General features: G+C 37.9%; 1 protein-coding gene across 1 annotated transcript; it reads left to right on the forward strand.

The window, feature by feature from the left end:
- Positions 1-3,379: 3,379 nt before the first annotated feature.
- Positions 3,380-15,632, forward strand: LOC124619680 (coiled-coil-helix-coiled-coil-helix domain-containing protein 7). Its single transcript, XM_047146223.1, has 3 exons — positions 3,380-3,568; positions 3,650-3,748; positions 15,373-15,632. Exons 1-3 carry the CDS (start codon positions 3,464-3,466, stop codon positions 15,478-15,480), a joined length of 312 nt encoding a protein of 103 aa, XP_047002179.1. The 5' UTR covers positions 3,380-3,463; the 3' UTR covers positions 15,481-15,632.
- The last annotated feature ends 10,186 nt before the right edge of the window (positions 15,633-25,818 follow it).

The following is a 25,818-nucleotide window of genomic DNA, read 5'->3' on the forward strand; positions in this document are numbered from 1 at the left end:
TATAGCACTTAGCAGCCCCATCAGTCAAACAAATCAGTAACAGTTTGCATTGTACGTGCTTGAGCATTGCCCTGCAAAATGATGGTCAGGTCCTGCAGAACATGTCATCACTTCTGTCTCTTTGCTGTTCATTTTTGGAAAACGACCTACTTTAGACAATGTGGTAGAAATAGTGTTACCCATGGTCTTAAGGAAAGGTTAGTCATGCAGAAGAATTAATGAACAAGTTAATGAGAAAGTCATGATAACGCAAGATTCACTGTATCAAATGTTGCATCCAAAATCATGAAAGTACTGAAATAAAAAATTACGAGTAATGACTAAGGCTGTGAAACGACTCTTAATTTGGTCGCAATGTACTTAAACTTCACACAATGCTGATCTTAGTTAAATCCTAACACAACAGAGAAAATACTCGCCATTCTGGCTGCTGCCTCAGCTCTCGAATGAGAACCAGCTGCCTTCCTTTGCTCTCAGAACCGGGAAGCAGCTCCTAACCATTAATCTCTGTAACAGAAAATTCCTTCTAGCATCTTATGACAGTCAACTAGGGCTCATGCTTGTTTGTTTGACCTATCAGAAGAAAGAGAATATTCTACACAATTCCCTTCCCCTCATATTATGAGTCTCCCAAAGAATTGTGCCACATATCAGTGGCCAACGAGAGCTCTAGATTTGGTGTTAGCCTGTCGTACATGAAAAAAAGTTCATTTCCGAATATTTTTCGAAAGCACCTTAACTCTTTCCATGATTCTGGTAAACACTTTTATGTTGGTATGTTTGCTGAGGGTGTAATTCCTACTTAATCAGCAGACTGTCAATTTTCTACTGCAGCCAGTATGTCACCTGGAGGCTTCAACGATTCTTAATTTATTAGCTGTCTTTTCTGGCCTGGAGCCATCATGTCTGCAAGAGGAATGTAAGATCTGACTTCCTTGTTTCTTCATCTGTTAGGAGTAGTATCAAACTGTTGATGTAGATTCTATTAAAAGGAGTTCACTACGAGCATGACTGCAACTGACTCTGCTCTGTTCACACTGAAATTACTGGTGGAAATCAGTCTTAGACATAGCAGTATCAATGCATTTTCCAGAACATGTCATATGTCATACCAAGGGGGGGGGGGTACTTTGTGCCTACCACTAGAAAAACTAAAAGGTATTTCATTAAATGTTTTTATATTTTATTAACAACATACTTTTTAAATAGCTCCTGATGTTCTGGTATAAGTAGGTTACAGAACATGAGAATATGTTTTAGCCCAATTTTAGCAACAGTAACACCTTTTCCATAATGTTCACGAAGTGGAGGGATAATTTATGTGCATCACAAGAAATTTAAAAAAATAGAAATATCGTTAATTGTTGTTGATTTTCTGTTGCAACAAACTTTTTATATTTATCTAGATGTGTAAGAAAGTTACTGACTTTGAAGAAATGAATATGCCATTTTTCATGAAAACTCACATTCACTGCCAAGGGTCAAATCTTTGGGTTACGTTTTACTGAAAGATATAAAACAGTTTTGTAATCTGACATATCATTCAGGATAATCGTTTTTTTCAAAATTTTAAAATATGAAGTACCAGACTAGATTTCGATATTTTTCAGAAGGTGGGCATGATGTACCCCCCTTGGTATTACTATTGCAAAGGTTAACTGGCTTTTAATCATATCTGACTGATGTCTTGGTCAAAGTACAATTAGCAAAACACAAACAATCAACTTCCCAATGTTCCTTTTATTAATTTACCTCTTTTTCACCTGTTGTCAGGTTGGATTTACATGTTAATTGGATTAGGAAGGAAATAAGAAGAGCAGACACAGATTATCATTTATAGAACATGCAGGCATAAAGAATACAATGGTCTTCTCTCTTGTTTTGCCCTACTACATTCAAACTTAACTTTTCGTCCAAATTATTAATTTCTGACAAAATGTACATGTGTTAAATCTATTCTTTAAAAATCATATCTAATGTTTCACCAGTATATTTACCAGGGAGAAAAATTTATTTGCTGCCATTTTGGAAATACACCAATAGAAATTTGTTTCTCTCCAAGGTGACATGTAACACAGTGTGTAAAAGACTGTTTAAAGTTAACTCTAATTATATCTGTGAATAAAAAGGGAGATAGGGAATCAGCACAAAATTATAGATCTATTGCCATAGTTCCAATATAATCCAGAATCATTGACATGATAATGAAAAAGCAACTACATGAATATTTTGAGACAAAACGCCTCTTGTATCAGGTCCAATGTGGATTCTGTGAACACCAGTCCATAGTTAAAACAGTACATGATACTGTTTTGTCAGTCTTAAAGAGATTTGAATGCCAACAATGTACATGGTACATGTACAACAATGGTTGATCTAACAAAGGCCTTGGACACAACATTGCATAATATTCGAGTGAATAAACTGAAACTGTATGGGATAACAGACAGAAGATAACATTGTTGAAATCATACTACTCCGACACTAGGCAAACTGCCCTAACTGATTCCAATAAAAAGTTAGGCTTTCTGAAAATCACAAGAGGAGCACCTCAACGATCGGTGCTCTGACCAATTCTTTTCATTGTTTCTGTTAATGATCTGTGTAGACCTTACAAAACAGTAATTTATGCAGATGATACCACATTTATTACTTCCCATAAAGACAAAAAATACTATGGAGGGAATTATAAACTTAGGATGGACAAGGCATCTTCCTGGTTTAAGGCAAATAAACTAAAGATATATATTTGCAAAAATGAGAGTATAATATTCACCCTAGAAGGTAATGACTGCTATGACAAAGACTCTGTCAAATTACTGGGTATCCACCTCGGCACAAAATTGAATTGGAACATACATGCAGACAATGTATACAGCAAACTATTTGTTGTGTTGTACTTCATCAGGAAATTGGAAACCGAAAGGCTGTAAAATCTGGGCTGAAATAAAAAGCTTTCAGCACTGTTGATGAATTTGTAAATAGAGGTGTAAGAGTTGTCTAGCAATTATAAACAATTGCTGCTATTCTTACAATTTCTTATAACCTGTTAATTTAATTTCAAACAAACAGCTTCCACTTAGTCTTTAGACTGTGAGTGGAACAACTTTCTGTAGGTAGTGTAATGAAATTGTAGAATTGTATACCGTACAATGCAAGCAAGCTGTATTTCAAAACGCATAACATATATACAAGTGTAACAATGGATGGTGCGTTATGTAGTTTGATATCTGTTTAGTGAGCTAATGAATAAATGATATGAGTATCAGAAAGCGATCCTCGCTGTCATGTGGAAAGATTTGACGCCAGCATTGCTGGTGTACGTTTAAGTGGCGCTGATTTTGACGTACTAAACGTGTCTCTGGTCAGAGATATCATAGCGGTTTACTTCCAAAACAAACATGGAGCAGAAGTAACATTTGGAACAATTCGTCAATTCATACGTCACAAGTGATATTAGAGTATGCAATGCATGGTTGAGATGACAGCAATGGAAGCAAAACAAAGCCGTGCTGCACACAGGAAGAGAGACCAATTAAATAATGATGATAATAATCCTTGTCTGAAGGTTAATTTCGATTTGAAATATCTGAAATACGTCTTGATTACGAATAAAACAACCCTCTTAATTTAAGAATTCCTGTTTCAGGAGCAGGAAATGTCACTCAAATGCTTAGGTGCCAACAATTATGACAAAGACGCATGCAGTAAGCATTTTGACAACTATAATGCGTGCAAGAAATTCTGGGTGAGCAGAGACTTTGTTCCTTTTTATTTCGTCTAACAACGAAGAGAATAGATATGCATACCCTACAACTGTAATTGTTAGCCTACTTACATTGAGTTACCTTTAACCAAATACAAATGATCATTTAAAGCATTAGTATGAATTGGGTGTGAAAAAAGCAGTTCCACACAGGGTCGTTGCAAACCCCAAATACTTACCACGATAGTGTCAGCTCATTATGTCATTGTCAGAGTGATGACTTTGTTGGTTATAAAAACACGCACCGTACAAATCTAACGCGTTTCTAATACAAATTGATCAGTCACTTGAAAATCACTACATAGTAGTTATTTTCCATGATAATGTAATGTGAAGTATTGTAAAAATTAATGGTGTCGAGCGGCAGAAACCCATTTTTTCTTTCGAACTGTTGGTAAAAACATGAAGCAACTCGTATATTAAGGATAGTGCAATTGTTTTCCAAAATAGCAGTGAGTGAACACGAAAGTACATATTTGGCTTTGCAGTTATAATTAAAAGAAACAGTAAGTTTTAAGGTAACTTCGCCTTTGTGAAGGTAAGTCAATATCATTTCAACCTCATCGTGTCAGATTTTGATCTTGTGTGTACACATCCCCCTGTGAAACACTACTGTGCCTAGGTGGGATGACTTGTGTGCTTCAACAATAGAGATAGCGGTTCCGTTGGTGTAACCACAACACAGAGGTATCTGTGGACAGTCGAGATAAACCTGTGCTTCATGGAGGGAGGGGCAGCAGCTAGTGGCAGTGGTCTGGGTGGTAGATCGACTTAGCTTTGTAATATTAACCAAACTGGCCTTGCTGTGTTGGTACTGCAAATGGCCGAATGCAGGAGCACCTACAGCTGTTATTTTTCCCAAGACCATACAGTTGTGCTATATGGCTTAATGAAAATGTCGTCACAGTCCGGAACTGCGCGACTGCTACGGTCGCAGGTTCGAATCCTGCCTCGGGCATGGATGTGTGTGATGTCCTTAGGTTGGTTAGGTTTAAGTAGTTCTAAGTTCTAGGGGACTGATGACCACAGATCTTAAGTCCCATAGTGCTCAGAGCCATTTTTGAAAATGTCATCCTCTTCGAGAAAAGTTAGTTATTTGCATGTTTCGTTGACTCATTACATCACGTGGTAGATGTTCAATGATTTTTAAAGCCGAAAACATTACTGTAAGGATCAGTCAAATGAAAATGACACAGAAAAGAGTAAGGAAACTGTTTGTTATTTCAAAAATAATCTCCATAATTGTTAATGCATTGGTCCTCACTGTGAGACAAGATGGTCAGTACCCTAATGGAAAAGTGTTTGAAGTTGTCTAAGGTGCCATAGTGTACTTAGGTGTACACATCTTCATCTGAAGTAAATGGACAGCCACATACTTCTTTCATCGGAATAAATATGGACATCATATGGGGAGAGATTGGGAGTGTATGGAGGATATGTAAGGGTTCCCCAGAAAAACTTCTGCAGTATATTCAAAACAACCAGAGCAATGTGTGGGTGGGCCCACATCCTCCATACACCCCAGTATCTCTCCATGCAATTTTTAGAGCCCTGAAGAGAGACATTCGTGCCCTTCGGTTTGCTTCAGAAGGTGCGTGCCTGTGTACAATCATAGTTCCACAGGCCAACAAGCATTCATGTCTTGTCTTACAGTGGGATCAATGTATTTACAGCTATGATGATTACTTTTGAAACGATAAACAGTTTACTTAATCTTTTTCCCATATATCTCATTTTTATTTTACTGCCCCTTCTCTATCTTCTGTAACACACTAAGGCTAGGTGGTAGGCAGTGATAATCATTTCTTCGTATCACATTGTGTATATGAATGTTTTCAATCAGTGATTAATTGTTAACAACAAACTTCATAAGGGAGTAACCGTGCTGTGAGACTATAGTCAGTAAGGTCACCTGTTTAAAGGTCTGTCTAGTACAAGAGGTTCTAGAGTGAACACTACTTATTACCCTTACTATATGCGTCTGTACAACGTACTTCTATGATTGATTACCCCATACTGCTGGTTAGTCGGGGATCCGTACCAGATAATATTGTTACAAGAAGTAAAGAAGAACGAAAGAAGAGCAGCATGTTTTGTTACAGATTCATTTAGCAAGCATGAAAACATCTCGAAGATACTCATCCAACTCTAGTGGCAGACACTGCTAGAGAGGTATTTTGCACCACGGTGTGGTTAACTATCAAAGTTCTTAAACATTCATTTCTAGAAGAGTTAACCAATATATTGGTTCCCCCCAAAAAAGTAAGTAAAGCAGTCATCAATACAAAAGTTGTTTTGAACATCACTCTGCCTTACTAGACATGGTCCTGTTTTAGGTGGTATGCCATTGTTTTCCTCCGAGCTTTGAACTGACATAGCCAGCCTGTGACTGGGAGACCTAGAGTTTAATGTGGATCCCGAACCACAAAGTAACTCGGCACTTTTCACATCAAGAAACATTGCTAGAGGTGAAAGGAATGATAAGTGACAGATAAAAATCCTAAGACTGACCGGATATCTTGCTGAAAGACCATGAAGAAAAAATTTGAGAAAGAGTCAACCTCACACAGAGGGGTACCAGCAATCATTCTTCCCGTGTACTATTCATAGATATACCAGGAAAAGGAGAAGTGACAGTAGTACACAAAGTATCAAGTTGCAAAAAGTAACTTCCACCACATACTGTAAAGTGGCCTTCAGAGTACAGATATATATTCTACCAGTATTTGGAGGGATGTAGAGGTATTAAAAACTGGAACGCACAGTACTGATGTTCGACAGTAATAGTTATTTTATAGTTCATTGTGAACTGGCTCTCAGCTTTGTAGGCCATTCTCAGACATCTCAAGATTAAACAGACAGTCCACTCAAAATTAGCTATTGTTTATAGTTGTACAAAGATTGTTTTTTCCAAAGATAGATGACTTTTCGTGACTACATATCTGTACAAAATATACAAACATAATTAAATACTCAAAGAAACTATGAACAAATCTTGTATTGCATTATACCCAAAGATTAAATATATAACAATGTGTGATATAAAATAAGTAACTGAGACATGTTTGAAGTAAAATTATTTCAAATTCAGCAAGCTATACAGCCAGTCATAGGGATTATCAATGGGGCCCTCTCTGAGCATCTTATTAGCTGAAATGTTTATAAATAATTTTGAACAAAAGTTTTTGGATGAAGAGATACTGTGTTCTAAAATACTACAGTGGTCTGCCTATGTAGCTAATTGGTCAGCATATATGACTGCTGTGCGGAGGACCAAGGTTCAATTCCCAGTACTGCCAGCAGTTTTTCTGTGGTGGGAGAACTAGAACTCAGCCTTGTGATGCCAGTTGAGGAGCTACTAGAGTGATAATTAGCAGCTACGAGGTTCGGGAAGCTGATAACAGTCCGGAGAGCGGAATGTTGACCATATGCCCCTCCATGCCCCATTGAACGACACAGTGGATGGTTGCTACTGACTTAACATTGGTATGCTGTAGAATTACTGAACATTTTCTAAATTTAAGTATAGGCCTAATACATTTCCTTGAGACAGAAAAGCTTCTGTCCAGAAATCAGCACTGTTTTAGAAAACTTCTGTCATGTGAAACTCAGCTTTGTCATGTGAAACGCAGCTTGCTATTTTGTCACATTGTAAATTGGTGAAGTATGGATGAAAGGCAGCAGGCAGATTCGATATTTGTAGATTTCCGGAAAGCATATGACACAATGCACCAGTGCACACTGTTAATGAAGGTCCAAGCGATTGGAGTAGGTTCAAAGGTATGCGAGTGGCTCGAAGACTTATTAAGTAATAGCACCAGTACATTTTCCTCAATGGCAAGTGTTCGTCAGAGACAGCAATATTGTCAGGAGTACTTCAAAGAAATGTGATAGGACCACTCTTGTTCTCTGTGTACATAAATAATCTGACAGATAGTATGAGCAGCAATTTGCGACTGCTTGCTGATGACACTTTATCATAGGGGAAAGTATTATCATTGATTGACTGTAGGATGATACAGGATGACGTAGACAGAATTTCTATTTGGTGTGATGAATCGCACTCATTCTAAATGTACGAAAATATTCAAAATGTATGTTAATGCAGAAGAGTGGAAAAAAACCATGTAGAAATGTTTGAATACAGTCTAATGTTGCACTACGTGTCACAGTCACTTTGATTAAATATTGAGGTGTAACTTTGCAAAGCAAACAAGTCCATTAAGATGATAGTAGGGAAGGCAAGTAATCAACTTCAGTTTATTGCAAGAATTGTAGGAAAGTGTAATTCACTCACAAAAGAGACAGTATATTGAACACTTGTGCAACACATTCTTGAGTACTGCTGGGGTGTTTGAGATCCCCATCGAGATGTATTAAAAGAATACATTGAAGAAATCAGAGGCATGCTACTGGGTTTGTTAGCAGCAGGTTCAATCAGCTTGTGACTGTTACGGAGATTCATCGTTAATTCAAATGGAATGCCTGGAGGAAAGACAATGTTCTTCTCGCAAAAAAAACCATTGAGAAAATATAGAGGACAGGTGTTTCCAACTGACAACAGAACAGTCCACTGCCACCAACATACATTTCATGTAAAGATCGAGAAGACAAGAAATTAGGGCTCATACAGAGGCATTTATACAGTAATTTTCCACACTTCGTTTGCAATTGGAACAGGAAAGGAAATGACAAGTTGTGGTACATGATACCTGCCCCTAGTATATGCAGGGCTGGGTCCATATTTGCAGATATGTTTTGCAAGCCAGGTAGAGCTCCTGCCTTACCTGGGGAGGTTTTTTGTCAACAGAAGAGTTGCTGAGCTGTTCACCTCAAAGCCTTGTGCTGCTGTGTTGATACAGGGCACACAGGTCGCAGCACATAGAGCTGCAGTCACAGGCTCCTACTTGTGTCCGCATAGTCACATGTCCATGTGACAATGCGCCTGTATTCCTGTGCTGTAGTGTACTTAGGTCGCCACTCAGCCCCTTGACAGATAGTTCAACTCTGGGCTACAGACAGACCACCAGCATCCCTTGAGGCTAAGCTAGATACTACAAAGCCTGCTGCTGCTGCTGCTGCTACTCACCAGACAGTGCTGTCGCATGCCTTTGCGAGAATCACTAGTATTGGACTTCCATCAGCAGTTCTAGAAACCCCCACTTTGCCTTCGCCTGGATCACAGCTGCTGGACTTCTATCAGCCACTCCGAAAGGCCCTGCTTCGCTGGACCTGCACCTCAACTACCCATGAGCTCACGGTCTCATAGGACCATGTCACTGTGCATTCGCATCACCACCTTGCTTATCGCCACTATTGACAATCGTGACGCCGGCCGGTGTGGCTGAGCGGTTCTAGGCGCTTCAGTCCGGAACCGCGTGACCGCTACAGTCGCAGGTTCGAATCCTGCCTGGGGCATGGATGTGTGTGATGCCCTTAGGTTAGTTAGGTTTAAGTAGTTCTAAGTTCTAGGGGACTGATGACCTCAGATGTTAAGTCCCATAGTGCTCAGAGCCATTTTTTTGACAATCGTGGACTTCTTCATAGGGGGCACTTTGTATGCATTGTCACAGAAAGGCATTCAAGTTGCACTCATGTGTGGACCTTCATCCTCTAAAGCTGTACTGAGTTGGTTCGTTGTGAATTAACAAACTTTGGTTCTGCAATGTGTGCACTTCTGTATCTTCCTCACAATGCGATAAAATCTAGGAAATATACACCAGCTTTTTGTACTAGCAATACTTATTCATATTCTTGGAACACCATACAGTCAAGAATATTTCTCAATACCTTCTGCCATACACCATATGGCAGCTTGCAGAGAATGTACGTCACGATGTACTGTGCTTGTGGACAGGTACCACCAGGCAATTAAACAAATTTTTCCACTGTAATAAAATTAATTTTACAATGGAGCTGCGAGGAGACTCAACTTCTTAAACCTTACTATTGACATTAGCAAAAAAATTCTTTATTTAAGATACACAGCAATGTGGCTTTCTGCAGAGACAGTAATACCTACCAATTCCCACCATCCTGTAACACACAAACATACAGCTTTCCACTCCATGGCACACCACCAGCTCTCTATACAACAGACCAAATTAGATTTTGAAAATGCATTAAAAATAATTAAAGAAATTGCATACAGTAATGGTTATAATCCTGGCCTAATTTATAATGTACTCAGTAGGAAGAAAAGACAGAGGGTAACTCACTTCTGTATCTTCCTCACAATGCCATAAAATCTAGGAAATAAACACCAGCTTTTTGTACTAGCAATACTTATTCACATTCTTTTCAACAGCAATGACAAGATTCCACTTTTAGAAGAGAGTGGAATTTATAGGATTTCTTGCAATATGTGTGGCAAATTATATTTGAGTCAAGGTCTGGTAGGCCTATAATTACTAGACTGACTGAACGGGAAAGGAGTTGGAAACTGAAAAAGAAAGATTCCAAACTTGCTAACCATGCTCTGCATGAATGTCATTCTTATGAAATTAAATGAGGCATTCAGAATACAAGTGGTGCAAGTCCAGAGTAAGTGTTTCCGAGAGATATCAGAGGATAAGGCCATATGGGAATAAAACAATCAGCATAAACTTCAGGCAAACAAAAATGTACTTTATTTTTACTCGTTCCATGCAAATTAGAGTACGTAGAAGAAACATTGTAGTCTGCAGCAATGTTTGAAACTGAAAATATGGACTTGCTTCAGTAGACTCCTGAAAATAATTGCAAACAAAGTAGTACACAGTATAACAGTTCCATGTTTAATATTTCTATATCCCTTCTTGTACTGACTACATTTGCCTACATACTCACACACAGAACAATTCATGATTGTCTTCAGACTCACCAGACCGTTTTTGATGTGTGTTTCCAATGCAAGGAATATGTTCGAAGACATGGTACTAAACGGGGGGAATAGAAGTGAGCAAATCCAACATATACTACTACTTCTTTGCATCCATAACTGCTGGTCGCTGCTTGTAGAGACTGTCTTCTTCTGGTAGTTGATGTGCTGGTCTTCCTTTACCTTTGTTTGCCAAATTGATTTCGTGGAACTGTATGCCAGCACCAAGGCTGTTTTTGTGTTTTAGTGAATATGCATGTCCCTTTTCATACCGCAACCACTGAATGTCTAACCAGTTCCCGCTGTGACCATCAGTGGTTTTCTTCCATTTTACAATGGCTGCATCCAATTTTGTTGTGGATAAAAAAATCTGTATGGCATCATTTGAACTATTTTAAACAGATTTTCCTTCTTGGACTCTTTCACAATGGTTATCCAGTCATCTGACAAATAAACATGCATTGCTTTTCTACTCTTTGCTTCTATCAAGCTGAATTCGACATCATTTCGTAGGTATGGATGCACTGACACAAGAAATTTATGGTTTATGATTTCTGTTTCCATACCAAGTTCTTGTAATAGTTGCTTCAAAGAAAGTGCCATTTTTATGTTCCTATTGTGTCCTGTGCACCTGTCAGAATATACAGTTATGTGCTTACAGTGTTTCAAAACAGATTATGTTGTTTGACAACCATGTACACAAATGGTATAAGTGATAAAAATGTGGCCCATTTTTCACAACACATTTTGAATTACATTAGTTTACGATCAGTTTGTTCTGAATAGTGATCTCTGTCCATAGCAACAATTAATTGTTGTGATGGAACTACAAATCTTTGAAACACAGCACGCTGTGTGGCCTTGCTTCACTTGTCCTCTGAAATAATAAACAGCTCTTCCAGTTGCCAAGTGAAGTGGTGCAATCTGACACCACACCACTCAAATAGGGACTTCATTCACTAGTCCGTGGAAAATATCCCATAACTCAGAGAGTACTATGCCTCTGTTCTCAAAACCATTTTTGTGGATTTACACTACTTGTACTCTCTAGAGCAAATAAAGCTGAAAACTAACTTTACTCAAAATTTTATGTTCTCTGTAGAGCAAATAAAGCTGAAAACTAACTTTACTAGAAATTCTTACTGTAAGGAAACACCAATCACAGAATCCTTATGTGATTCTTAAGGAGAAAATACAGTTCAGTTATTCATCCTTGCTAAAGTAACAGCAGCTTTTTAATAGTTTTCTCTGCCCTAAGATAATATGCTCATTAAATAATCATTGTACAGCTGTAGACTCTTGCTGATGATGTGTGGACTGTCTGTTTAGTCTTTAATTGTCTGAAGATGGGCTAGAAAGCTGAAAGCTTGTTCACAAAAAACTACAGAATAAATATTGTGAAACATCAGTACTTCGTATTTCAGTTGTTAACATAGATAATTTGTTCAAGAAACAAGGGGACCACCCTGTTGCTGAACACGCTGCCAAACATGATATCCTTCATTTCAATGGCTGCTTCACAGCCTGTGCCTTATGAATCCTTCCAACCAACACCAGCTTATCTGAATTGCTATCTTTAAACTTCATCAAAGGAAAATAGATACACATAAAAAACACGTTTTTCAGAAAATAAAATAAAAGGGTTGTTTTTGAGTTTTTGAAAACCAAACTTGATGGATTTTTGCAAGACTGAATTAATCTCATGGTAGTGTTGTGTTGCACATAAAATTAAAACACAGTTCAGGAGCTTTAAAATGGCACCAATGCAAATCTGTAGCTTCAGTTGTTTTGGCCTTATAGTCAAATTGATTCCCCACAATGATTAGAAAACAACAATTTTTAATATTTTTGATCCCAAAAACAAAAAAGTAGCATAGCCAAGAACTGTTAGAATTCACAGTAGTTGTTAACTGTCAAATATTCAAAAAATGTGAGAAATCTGTAATATCAAGAACCAAAAATTTAGGAAAACTGGTTGACTTGATAGGAATGGTGCATTTGATAGGAACTGACTCTGTGATTTTCAGTCCAAATACAATTATGATACAGTTCTTCACACTAGCCTGTCCAGACAAGCCTCTTCATATCTGTATAACTTTTGCACCCACATACTTTGAACCTACTTACTGTAGTCAACACTCAGTCTCCCTCTACTATTGTTACCTTCCACATGTCCCTCACTTACAAAATTGTTTTTTACATAACTGGGTCTACAGCCACCAAGTACTGATTAAATGAGGACATTTCTCCACTGAGGCTATAACTTAATGCAACACTTTTATTTGCATTTGGCCAATTTCAACCTCATGAATATTATCAAGCATCTGCAACTAAATGGCCACACATCTAATGTTTGTAGACCACACATGAAGTCAAAGAACAAAATATGGGAAAGAATGCCAAGGCATATTCCAGTTAACTTTGTTGAACCTGCTTATAACACAGTCATGATCAGTGTTAAGATAAGTATGAACTACCTTATTTCATGTATAGTCTACAAATGGTTGGTGCATGACCACATGGTTGCAAATACTTGATAATGACCATGAAGTTGAAATCAACCAGTATTAAATAAAGTATTATGTAAAGCTTCAGTCTCAGTGGAATGGAGTCCTGATTTAATTGCAAATTTGACAATTCATTGGTAGGACAGCTTGTGTACTATGAAATTATCCTCTCTTTTAGTTAATTCATGCCATAAATCTATATTCTACCCAGTATGATCCAGTGCCTTCTTGTTAGTAATGCAATCTACCCAGCAGCTCTCCAGAATTCTCCTATTGCACCACATTTAAAAGATTCTATTCTCTTCTTCTCTCTACTGCTTGTTATTCTGTAAAAGGCTATATCCAAAGAAATACTGCAAGTAATACTTCTTAACAATTAAATTTATGTTAATTGTTTACAAATTTCTCGTTTTCACAAATATTTTTGTTGCTATTGCCAGTCCGCATTTTATATCTTCTCTGCTTCAGCCGTAATCAGTTATTTTTCTGTGCCAAAAGCAGTACTCCTCTACTACTTACAGTGTCTCACTTGCAATCTATTTCACTCAGCACTACCTTAATTTAATACAACTACATTCCATTTCTCTTTATTTGCTTATATTGGTTATGTTCATATGATACAAAATTTTCAAGATGCCATCCATTCCATTCAACTGATGTTCCAGTACCTCTGCCATCAGTGTCACTGATGTACTGCACAGTAATTTTATATCCTTTCCCAAGGTCTTCTTTGTAGCTTGCTCAGTTTATAGATTGAATAACACTGGGGATAGGGTGCAGCCTGTCTCATTCCATTCCCAACTACTGCTTCCCTTTCATGTTCTGTGGCTCTTAAACTGCATTTCTTGGGATTACAACTCGATAATAAATTCAGATAGGAGAATCATACCACATAACTGCTGAAGCATCTAAACAAATCTCTATTTGAATGCGAATGTTGTCAAACACAGGCGATATAAAAATAAAAGGAGCTAGCATACTTTCCTTACTTCTCTTTCATTTCATACTGTCATATGGAATCATTTTTTGGGGTAACTCATCAAGCCAAGCTAAAGTTTTGTGTGTCCGAAACAGTTAATAGTTTTTTTTTTTGGCGGTATGAACTCAAGAACATCCTGCAGAGGCCTGTTTAGGGAACTAGGAATGCTAACTACTACCAGTACATATATTCTCTAATAAAATTTGTTATTTAAAATTGCTGAGAGTTGTAGAGAGCCTTGTGTTTGTGCGTGTGATATATCACCGATCAGATCTAGCATCGCCGATCAGAGATCATATTAAACATTTAGTTCTGTATTATCTGATTGGTTGTGCCAATTCACATATTGAAGGCATGCAATTGCATTATGGCTCCAATAAAATCATACCTAGTAAAGCATTTTGATGTTAAAATCAGCGGTTTTTTATTGGGAATATCAGCAGCAGAAACCATTGCAGTGTTTCAGCAGGGATACAGAGAGGAAGTATTCATCCAGGCATAGTCCACAAATGTTGTTGTTAGTTTTTTAATAAAAGAAAGAAAGAAAAAGAGGTTGAATGGCTGTTGAATATTAAACATGTCAAATGTCCTTCAGCCTTCTAATAGATGAGAACAAAGTATTACAGAACAGTTATTAAATTGGATGAACTGACTGAAAAACATCTGTTTTTGTCAAGGAAATCTACAGCAGAAACCATTGTGCCCCTTCAGCAGGGATATAGGGTTCATGTCAGTGCATTCAGCCTAAAGGTTTGCAGGTCAAACTTTGATGTTGATTGAACATTAAACCCAACCCCCCTCCCTCCAATAAGTAGGTAAGAATCCACATGAGGACAGTATGGCTTAGTTTGTTTTTTTTTTATATGAAGGAGGTAACCCACCATGAATTTGTTTCCCAAGGCACCAGAGTTAACCAGCATTACAGTTTCCAAATGCCTAAACAGTAGCATGATGCTTCTCAGTAAAAATGGCATGCTTTGTAGAGATCAAACAACAAACATTAAGTCAGATGGACACTATTTTAAAGTGTTACTGTTTTTGAAATGTTTTCTGAAATCCAGAATTTTTATTTGAATAATTCTCATGACTTTCCTCCCACCTTGTGTGTACTATACAATACTGTTAATTTAGATGAAGCAGGCAAGGGCCATTTGCAATAATGTACAGATCTCAGTAAGTTGCACTACATGTTTTCACATTTTACTTATGCTATGACGTGCATACAGTGCCTACAATGTATCGTATCTAATTATTGTTTCAGGATGCTGTTAGATCAGATAGAAGAATGAAAGGGATTGTTCCTTATTTACCACCAGCAGAAGAAAGGGAAAAAGTTAAAGAAGAATACATTTCAACTCTAAGGAGATAGTAAAGTTGTAGCTGTATAGTTAATTGTAATAAATATCATGTTTTATATTATCTAAAACTGTGATTGCACGTGTAACACCTCTGAGGCTATACAAGGACTGTAGTTAATAAACTCTGGATTGGTACGTGTTACCATTCACCTAGAAAAACACAGTTAGTAGTACACAAGAGAGATTGATTGTAAAACACTTCTGTGATGCATCCTAGAATATTGTTCAAGCATGTGTGGTACCCATACCAGATAGGAATAACTAGAGATACCAAAGAGATTAAGGGTAGCACGAATGGTCTCAGGTTTGTTTGATCCACAGATCATGACAGAAATATATAAAAAACAGGACTGCCAAATGCTTGAAGGTAGGTGGCAACAATCCCATGAATGTCCACTTATAAATTTTCAAGAATCAGCATTAAGTAAGGAACACATTAGGTCCTTACATGTATCACTGGCATAGGGACTACAAAGACAAGGTTAGATTAATTACAGTATGAAGAGGGCAGAGAAATTTAAGCAGATATGTATGGAATGGAAAGAAACCCTAAGCTGTTGTACAATGGGAATTACTCACTGCCGTACATTTCACAGTTGTTTGCAGAATGTAGATATTGATTCAATTGCCAATTTTTTTTATTTTAAAGGATTTTCTTAAAGGTCACCTAATCAGTTAATGTTATTTTTTAATTACAGCCATGCTGTTTTTGTAAATCACCTCAGTGACAGAATTATGACTAGCTATATTGCATAACAGTGAAACAAATAGCATTAGTTCCCATGCTCCCTTTGCTACTAAAATTGTTTCTTTTCTGTGACACATAGCCTATTTGCTTTTTAACTCAGGGTCTTTTAACTTTGGTAGTTTTACTCGGGAGACACTTAGAATAGTAGTTGCACTTTGCTTATACTTTACTACTCCGACATTATATTTATTAATTTATTTTATTGGTGCCCAAAAACATTGGTCGGCTATGGTTTTGTTAGTTCTCTGACATTAATAAAGATGCAATTATAACAGAAAATGAGAACAGTGAGAAATTAGGACAATAGAGGGAGATAAAATGCCTCCAGAAAGCAAAGAAAGCATTGAAATTGCAGAGCAGCCACAAGCCACATGTAACTTTTCTTTATTTTGGCATGTTTCACTCAACCAACACAAGTGTCTTCAGAAATTATGTAGCCAGCGGCCAAATATTACAATTTGTAAGATATCAAAATAACAAAATGTTACATGTGATTTTTTGTTGCTGTGCATTTTTAATTTCTAACGGCCGCTGTTTCGTTGCAGGCAGTGCCTGTGCTTACTAAAGAAACAATGGTTCTTGAAGCCCATAAATTTTAAAGAGAGAGTAAGGAAAAAAAAATCACAAAGAAACTATCAAGTCTGCAAGGAATAAGGAAATTGTCGTGAGGAATGTAGTGATGACACTAAAAAGCAGTGTGAAAATGAGCAAGAAATTTAGAAGGGGCAATAATATAAAAAATGTCTGTGGTTATCTAACATTTCTTGGAAGCATATAAGACAGCAGGGTACAGGTGACACACTACATCAAGAGTGACGAATATAATACATTGATATTTATGAAGCTATAAAAATGGAGCAGTATTCAAAAATTAATAAAATTTTCCTTAGAAATAAATTTACACATTAGGGCTAATGATCAGTGACATCCTTCTCAAATAAGCAGCTCTTCCATGATGAACTCTTCCAGCAAAAAGTAACATTTATGTATCAGAATATCACATAGTTTATTTTCCAAACAGTAGAAAATCCAGCATAGAACAACAATAATATAGTGTAGAATAGATTTTACTCACCCTCTTGAACAGCAGACATGGGCACAAGGCAACTGTTGTCTCTATGTGCAGAGGCCTGACAGTGGTATCAATCTTGGATGGGGGGGGGGGGGGGGGTACTGAGGATGCAGAAGGGGATGGGGAAGGGGAGTGGTGGCAGGGTACAGTTGGGAGAAGATGCTGTATTACTGCCTTTGGTAGTTACTGTGGCATGGTGGGAAAATGAGGCGGGCTGCTGAGTACAGCATTGTGAAACTGTGCTCAGCGGGAGGGGTGGGGGTGTTAATTTGGTAGAGGAGAGGAGGAGGAGAAAAGACTATGCAAGTGTACTGGGGAGAAGGGAGGAATGTATGAGGCTGGAATGGGAGCAATGAAGTGAAGGGCTAGAGGTAGGTGGAGGACAGAGGTTAGGGAAGGAAGGAAGGCAGGAGGGGAGAGTTCCTACCTTTTGGAATTCAGGAAAGCTGGTGTTAGACAGCATATTCCACAACTGTGTGGTTCGGCTCTATCTTGGCCATAAATTGGCTATGCTTATTCATGTGGACAGACAGCTTGTTAGTGGCCATGCCCACGTAGTATGTCACACAGTGGTTGCAGCTAAGTAGGTAGGCTACATGGCTGCTTTCTCAGGTGGCCCCACTTTAGATGAGGTAGGAAATGTCTATGGCAGGACTAGAATAGATGGTAGTGAGAGGATGTATGAACAGGTCTTGCATCTAGGCCTCTTCCAGGGGTATAAACCATGAGGGCAAGAGGTGAGTTGGTTCTTGGTGGAAAAATTGTGAAAACATTGGTATAGGTTTAATCTTGATATATTACCTTAATTAGTCTTCAATTTCTACTTTTGAAGTGAACTTTGGTGGTTGTAGATGATGACTCCAGATAGGACACAAGTGCGACCCATTGTTGGGTACTGTTCGAGTGTTTGGGATCTGCATTAGGACGGATTTAGGGAGGACATCAAGTCATTTCAGAGGTGGGCTGTTAGGCTTGTTACCACCTAGGTTCGAATGACACTCAAAGATGCATCAGGAAGTCAAATGGGAATCACTGGAGGAAAGGCAATGTTCTGTTTGAGGAGCACTATTGAGAAAATTTAGAGAACTAGCATTTGAAACTGACTGCGGAATGATTCTACTGCCACCAGTGTACATTTTGCTTAAGGACCATGTAGATGGTTCACATCAGTCATGTGAAACCCAACTTGTGCTTTTCTCACATGAAGTACTGAAGGCTTTCGATCAAGGCAGTCAGATAGATGCTGTATTTCTTGATATCCGAAAAGCATTTGATTCAGTACCACACCTATGCTTATTGTCAAAAGTACGATCATATGGGGTAACAAGTGGTTCTTATAACTGGATTGAGGACATTATGGTAGGGAGGATGCAGCATGTTTTCTTGGATGGAGAGTCATCATCAGATGTAGAAGTCACTTCAGGTGTGCCCCTGGGAGGTGTGTTGGGGCCCTTGCTGCTCATGTTGTATGTTGATGACCTTGCAGACAATATTAATAGTAACCTCAGACTTTTTGCAAGTGATGCATCTATCTATAATGAAGAAGCTGCATTAATATTCAGTCATATCTTGATAAGATTTAGAAGTGGTGCAAAGATTAGTAACATGCTTTAAATGTTCAGAAATAAAAAATTGTGCACCTCACAAAACAAAAAAACGTGGTATCCTATGATTATAATGCCAGTGAGTCACTGTTGGAATAGGCTAACTCATACAAATCCTTGGGTGTAACACTTACTGGGAACGTGAAATGAAATGATCATATAGGCTAAGTGCTGGGTAAAGCAGATTACCATCTGACTTTGGTTTATTGGTAGAATACTGGAGAAGTGCACTCATTCTACAAAGGATATTGTTTAAAAATCACTCAAGCAAGAGTTCTACAATATTGCTCAAGTGTGTGGGGCTCAAACCAGGGACTAGCAGGGGAATTGAACATATACAGAGAAGGGCAACAGAAATGGTCACAGTTTTGTTTGATCCATGGGAGAGTGTCACAGAGATCCTGAAAGAAGCTGAACTGGAGGATTCTTGAAGATAGACATAAACTGTACTGAGAAAGTCTATTACCGAAGTTTCAAGAATCAGCTTTAAATGATGACTCTAGGAGTATACTACGATCACCTACATATCACTCACATAGGGATCGTGAGGATAAGATTAGAATAATTAGTGCATGCGCAGAGACATTCAAACAATCATTCTTTCTGCACTCCATACAAGAATAGAACACAAAGAAACCCCAATAACTGATACAGTGGGATGTACCCTCTGCCATGAGCCTCATGGTGATTTACATAATGTAGATGTAGATTTAGAAGATAAGATTATTGTGATTAGGACTCGTACAGAAACATATAGACCACGGCTTTTCACTCATTCTATTAGTGAGTGGGACTAAACAGAAAATGACTAGTACTGGTAAAGGTACCTGTTGCCACTTACCATATATGGTGGTTTGTGGAGTATGTATGTAGATTAACCAATTTTATTACAAGTTCAATTACATTGGTCTGTACCAAAGGGATCTTAAGGTGACATGGAATTGAATAATAGATTTTCTTACAAGAGTGTTTATACATTCATTCCTTCTTTTATTGCATTTATTTGATAGCTGTTACCATTGTTGCCTACTTCAAGGCTCCCAGTAAGCAATCCGTGTGGTGCCGGAAGCTCCATGCCACACTTGCAGTGACATAAAGGCCTCTGCTGGCGAACTCCAACCACCACACACTGCCCATGGAGTAGCTCAAAGAAATTATATAATACAAAACAAATATTTAGATTCTACAGTGAATTATTTTTATCTCATAAACATTATAATAATATTAATTATCAACATGCTTGCTCATTTATATAATACAACAAGGGTACAGAAAACTTTGCGCTGCTAACATTTGTGGGGTTAGTCACAACTTTAACTGCATGAAAATTCTGTACCTTCACACATCACTCCATATAAATGAATTACCATGTTACTATTTTCCAGTTAGTCTAATAGAAATATTAAACATTACAACAACAATCATTTTTCATTCATCTACAACAGCTATTCAAAAATAAGACTTATCTGTCTTCACTTTTTCTTAAGTAATTGTTCTTTTACCCAAAACAAACATGCCGTTCTTGGTTTCGCATTTTAAAAATATTAAGTATACCATTTATTTCTTGCACTGTTATTCATGCTAATCATTATTCTTATTTTTTTCCAAAGTAAATGATATCAGCTTTGATAAATTCTGTTGCATTAATTAATTGCAAAAGTTCTATTAAATTAATAATATTTTTTTAAATACTGGAATCATTTCTGTAAATATTGTAATATTTCTGTATATTTATTTATAATTACCCTTTCTTCTCTACGGAAGCTTAAAGTATGCCAATGCAGCTAGTTTACACTTAAAGAGACATGTTGCACTTGGTGTATTACGATCTTACATTTTTTTATAATGACATGTTCTATTGGCCTTTCAAGTACTGTACAGTAGTGTATTTACTTAACTCATTTCATTTACATTAAAACATTACATATTTAGCTCGTGCTTGTCATTCAGTAAACAAGTTTTTTCAGTGCCACAAGAAAAAGTAAGAAAAGCTCAACCGTAAGTTACTTGGATATTGTGCAAGGTAACCACACACGTAATTCATTTTCAGATTCATTAAGTATGACAAAAATGGAATAAGCTTGGTACCCATAATATGGTTAAGCTAACTATCTTTAGAACATATGCAAAAGCAACATATCATTAAGTAAATTCAAAATACTACAAAGTCCCTTTTACAAAACCAATTTTTACTGCCACCCAGTAGAAAACATTACAAACCCTCACCAGATTTTGTCATTTAATGAGTTACACCTGCAAAACTCATTACAAAATAAACTAAATTACGATCCATAAAATCTTCATCTAAATCTTGCAATTGGATGGACAGTATCATTAATTTAAAGTAGTATTCTTAATCTGAAAACTCGTTAGGAGATTTACACCATCATTAAGTTTGAGCATATCTTTCTCAGCAGAAGACTGCCAGAGGATATTCTGTTTCCTCCAGCATTGCTGAAACTAGCCACACCCTTTCTGGTGGACTGAGCAAAGTTCCAACTACAAAACTGTTACCTCCTTGTAGCAGTAGAAATATATTGTTTCTCTACACAGAGGAAAAAGAATACAAATACCTCTGTTACTGACAATGAAATGGTACTTCCGTGACCACTACAGTCGCAGGTTCAAATCCTGCCTCGAACATGGATGTGTGTGATGTCCTTACGTTAGTTAGGTTTAAGCAGTTCTAAGTTCTAGGGGACTGATGACCTTAGAAGTTAAGTCCCATAGTGTTCAGAGCTATTTGAACCATGGTACTTCCTTGTAACAAGGAAAGAAAAAGTGATTCTTCCCACAGAGGACAAAGGGTGCTATGACCACAGTAAATGTTGGTGGACTCTCCATGAGTCCCCACTCCACCACACTGCTTCAACACACATCATTACAGGTGCCTAACACTTAAAAGGTAAAAGAATTTTACAACTCTTCATGAGCCTACACATTATACAATGTGCTCTAAAATTCCCCTTACAAACTTCTAGAACTTGTAGAGGGAACTGAGCAGACAATATTCTGAATTGGAACCCCTATCTGGAAATGTATTGTTTCTGTACTACAGCTGTTCAAAAACATGTTTGCTGGGTAGGTATATAACAGGGCAGACACGATTGGGGGGGGGGGGGGGGCCTTATGTCAGATCGGCTGATGTGGTTTGACATCTATCCTACTTCTGTTACCTGGTTTGAGCCTACTCACTCTTCAGCTCTTCCATTACTGTGAGTTTCACTATACAGAAGAATCACGTCAGTGTATTCTGCAAATCTGTACTCAATCATGTTGCTCTAACACACACACGTACGTGAATAAGGCTTCAACCAGGACATTGAGGTAGGATAGATGTCAAACGACATCAGCCGATCCGATGTATGTACCCCCACGCCATTACAACCCTGTTGCATACCTACCTAACAAACATGTCATCAAACAGCTGTAGTACGGAAACAGTATGTTTCTGGACATAGGTTTCAATTCAAAGTATTGTCTATCCAGTCCCCTCTACATGTCCTAGAACTTTGTAACAGGAATTTTAGAGCACCCTGTATAATCACACATAATAAGAGTTGCCCCTAGCTCTGGGACAAAAACTCCTTCGACCAGACCTCATTTATACCATAAACACATGCACAGTTTCTTACTAAAAAAACTCTTCCACTTCACATACCGGTAGTTAACCTCCTTATTATTCACACTATGATTACTCAATCAGCCTTTTTCCCCCTGTAACAATGCCCCATAGTTAATAGACAAAATATAGCCTGTTGTTCATGACTTTCTCAAAATACCATCTTAAATTGTCCTATGTGCTTTTTGGATTTCAACAAAGCTTTTGAGACTGTTTGCATTCTACTGGCTAAATGCACAAGTAAAAAATTTTTCTTCAGTTGCTCTACAATGGTTCCACTCATATCTTACATCCCACCAGCAATATATCATTATTGGAACTAAAAAGTCACGAAGAGGGATCTTGTATCAGGGGTCCCACAAGGATCAGTATTGGGCTGATTACTTTTGTCTGTATATGTTAATAATGTGTCAATTATTCTTTTCCACTGCAAATATCACCTATATGCTGATGCCACTGAGTTATATCTAATGGCAAGGTCAATGAACTTGCACACAGCAGTGCAGCATATAAATTCTGATTTACTTGCCTTATCTGAGTGGCCGCAGGCAGAACTTTGGTTTGAAACTTGACCCACCAAAAATGCAAGCAATTTTAGTTGTTCATAAAAGACATTACCATTCAGTTCAGAGAATCTCCTTCGACAATTAATCCTAAATGCAATAGAAATAACCTTTACCCCTACTGCAAAAAACTTGGGTTTAATTCTGGATCATCACGTAGTCTGGACTGAACATACAGCGACAGTCTGTGAGAAGGTGTCAGCATGACTTGATTCACTACAGAAACATAAAAAAGTATTTCCTGTCGAGCTTAAAAAGACCTCATAGAGTCACTAATATTCCCCATACTTGAGTGTGTATGCTGTTTTCCAAGGACTTTTGTACAAAAGCTCATGCAGTCTAGAACTAAATGAATGTTTGTATGCAATACATTTGTGATGTCCGCTGTTTTGAGCATATCACTTCTGCCTCCAAAGAATTATCATGACTGTGCCAATAAGCATGGAGACTATTGTACTCTGTTTACTCTATCATCTTCTCCATCACTGCACTCCCTCATGTTTATCTTCAACTCTTACACTACTATCTGACCAGCACAACAGAAACACTTGTTCTCAAAAAAGTAAATTCTTCTCTGTATCACATAACACTGCCGTATTCTCTAAATCATTTTCTGTATTAGGAATGCAACTGTGGAACAATGTTTCCCAAAACATCAGAGAGATTAAATTCCTTCCCTTACTTCAAAAGACAGTTAATGGCCATCCTATCACAATAGCTCCTCCTCCCATACAGTAGTCTGCAGCTCGCTCTCGTCACTCACCCCCCCCCTGCCCCACTGCCCCCCCCCCCCACCATCCCCAACTTTTCCCTCCACCATGTTCACACAGCCCCTGTCACTGTCTATTCAGTCTTAACCTCTTTCTTTATCCCATACACTTCTGTAGTAATAAAGATGTATTCAGATGTGCAAAACTAATCATTATCATTTTAATGGCCTTTACCAATTCTTGAGATATTTCATTAGCAAAAATTTTGCAATGTGGGTATTAGTCACTTGTTAAACCTTTCTTAATAACTGTGCATGTGCCATATGAATGCATGCCAATCGAAATGTCTGCCATTCTGCCCAGCCACAAGGCAGTGGACCAATGTGGTTCACAGCCACAGAATCCCAGAGAGCTTCTGGTAGTATTAAATACAAAATATTATGCACAACTGGAGTAACTACTGTCACTGTCTGAAGATGGTAACTTCCCAGAAGTAACAGACAATGATAAAACTCAATAGTAACAGGAACTGGCGAACTCTCATTAATAACTACAGAAAGCAACTTCTCAGTACTGATAGATGGAAGTTATTTCTCATTAGTAACAGTCAGTGGTAGAATCTCAATAGTAATGGAAGCTTGTAAATTGTCAGTACTAACAAAAGATGGTAAATTATCATCTATCAAATCTGTAATACTTGTATTCACATCACTATCAGAAGACTCCACTCTAAATTCTACTTTCTCCAATTGTGGTTCCACTTCATTTTTAAATACTGTAAATGTCTCTACATCCGTAGCTGTACTTTGTTCTAAATTAACTTCTATTTTAATCAATCAGCAATATACATGTTCAACATTGCCCTCTAATGTTTCTTCCAGCATGTTTAACAAATAACCAAAACCTGTAACCTTTTTGTTATGTGTGTCAGTTATTCCTTCCTGTTCCTCTAATAACTTGTTACTTAGATTAGAATTATTGTTAACTTTACTTGCATAGATTCATTGTTACATGGCTCATCTGTATCTGCTTCTAAGGACCGAGCCATACCATGAAAACCTTGAAATTTCCCTTTCTGTCTTATTGCTGTTTTGAAACACTTCATTTGAGTGTTGCGATTTTGTGTGTTATTTTTCCATTTGTATCCTGTACCATTATACCCTTGGTCATGTTTTGCTCTTTCTGTATCATGGTGACTATACTGTTTCATTTCATTTGACCCTTTATTACTTGAATGTCTACCTTTTTTCAAAATCAAACAATGGAAAATCCAGGATGGAAAAATTATAATATTATGAAAATGCTAGATTACTACTCCACCATATAACGGAGATGCTGAGTCACAGATAGTGACAACAAAAACTATCAAAAAATGTAAGGTTTCAACTAAAAAGGCCTTCTTCAGAAACACACACACACACACACACACACACACACACACTACTACTACTACTACTACTACTACTACTATCTCTGGCTGCCAAGGCCAGACTGCCAGCAGCAGCGTATGATAGGAGAAGCAGTCTGGTTTGTGGGGGTAAGGAGGAGGCTGAAGGGGAGTGGGAGAGATAGCAGGGTAGGCATGGGGGTAAAGTGCCGCTTGTGGGAGCATACAGTGACAAAGTGGAGAGAACACAGGGCAGCTATGTGCAGCTGGGAGATTAGACAGGGTGCAGAGGGGAGGAGCAGTGGAAAAAGAGAAAAGTAAAGATTGTGGATGCATTGGTGGACTAGAGGACTGTGTAGTGCTAGAATGGGAACAGGAAAGGGGATAAATAGGTAAAAGATAATGACTAGTGAAGGTTAAGGCCAGGAGGGTTATGGGAACATAGGATATATTGCAGAGGGAGTTCCTACCTGTGCAATTCAGAGAAGCTGGTGGGTAGGAAGGATCCACATGGCATAGGTTGTGAAGCAGTCATTGAAATCAAGAAAGTCATGTTGGGTGGCATGCTCAGCAACTTGGTGGTGTTGCAGATGTTTCTTGGTCACAGTTTGTCGGGTGGCCAGTTGTGTGGATAGACAGCTTG

The sequence above is a fragment of the Schistocerca americana genome, chromosome 6 (assembly GCF_021461395.2).
Source record: "Schistocerca americana isolate TAMUIC-IGC-003095 chromosome 6, iqSchAmer2.1, whole genome shotgun sequence".
NCBI lineage: Eukaryota > Metazoa > Arthropoda > Insecta > Orthoptera > Acrididae > Schistocerca > Schistocerca americana.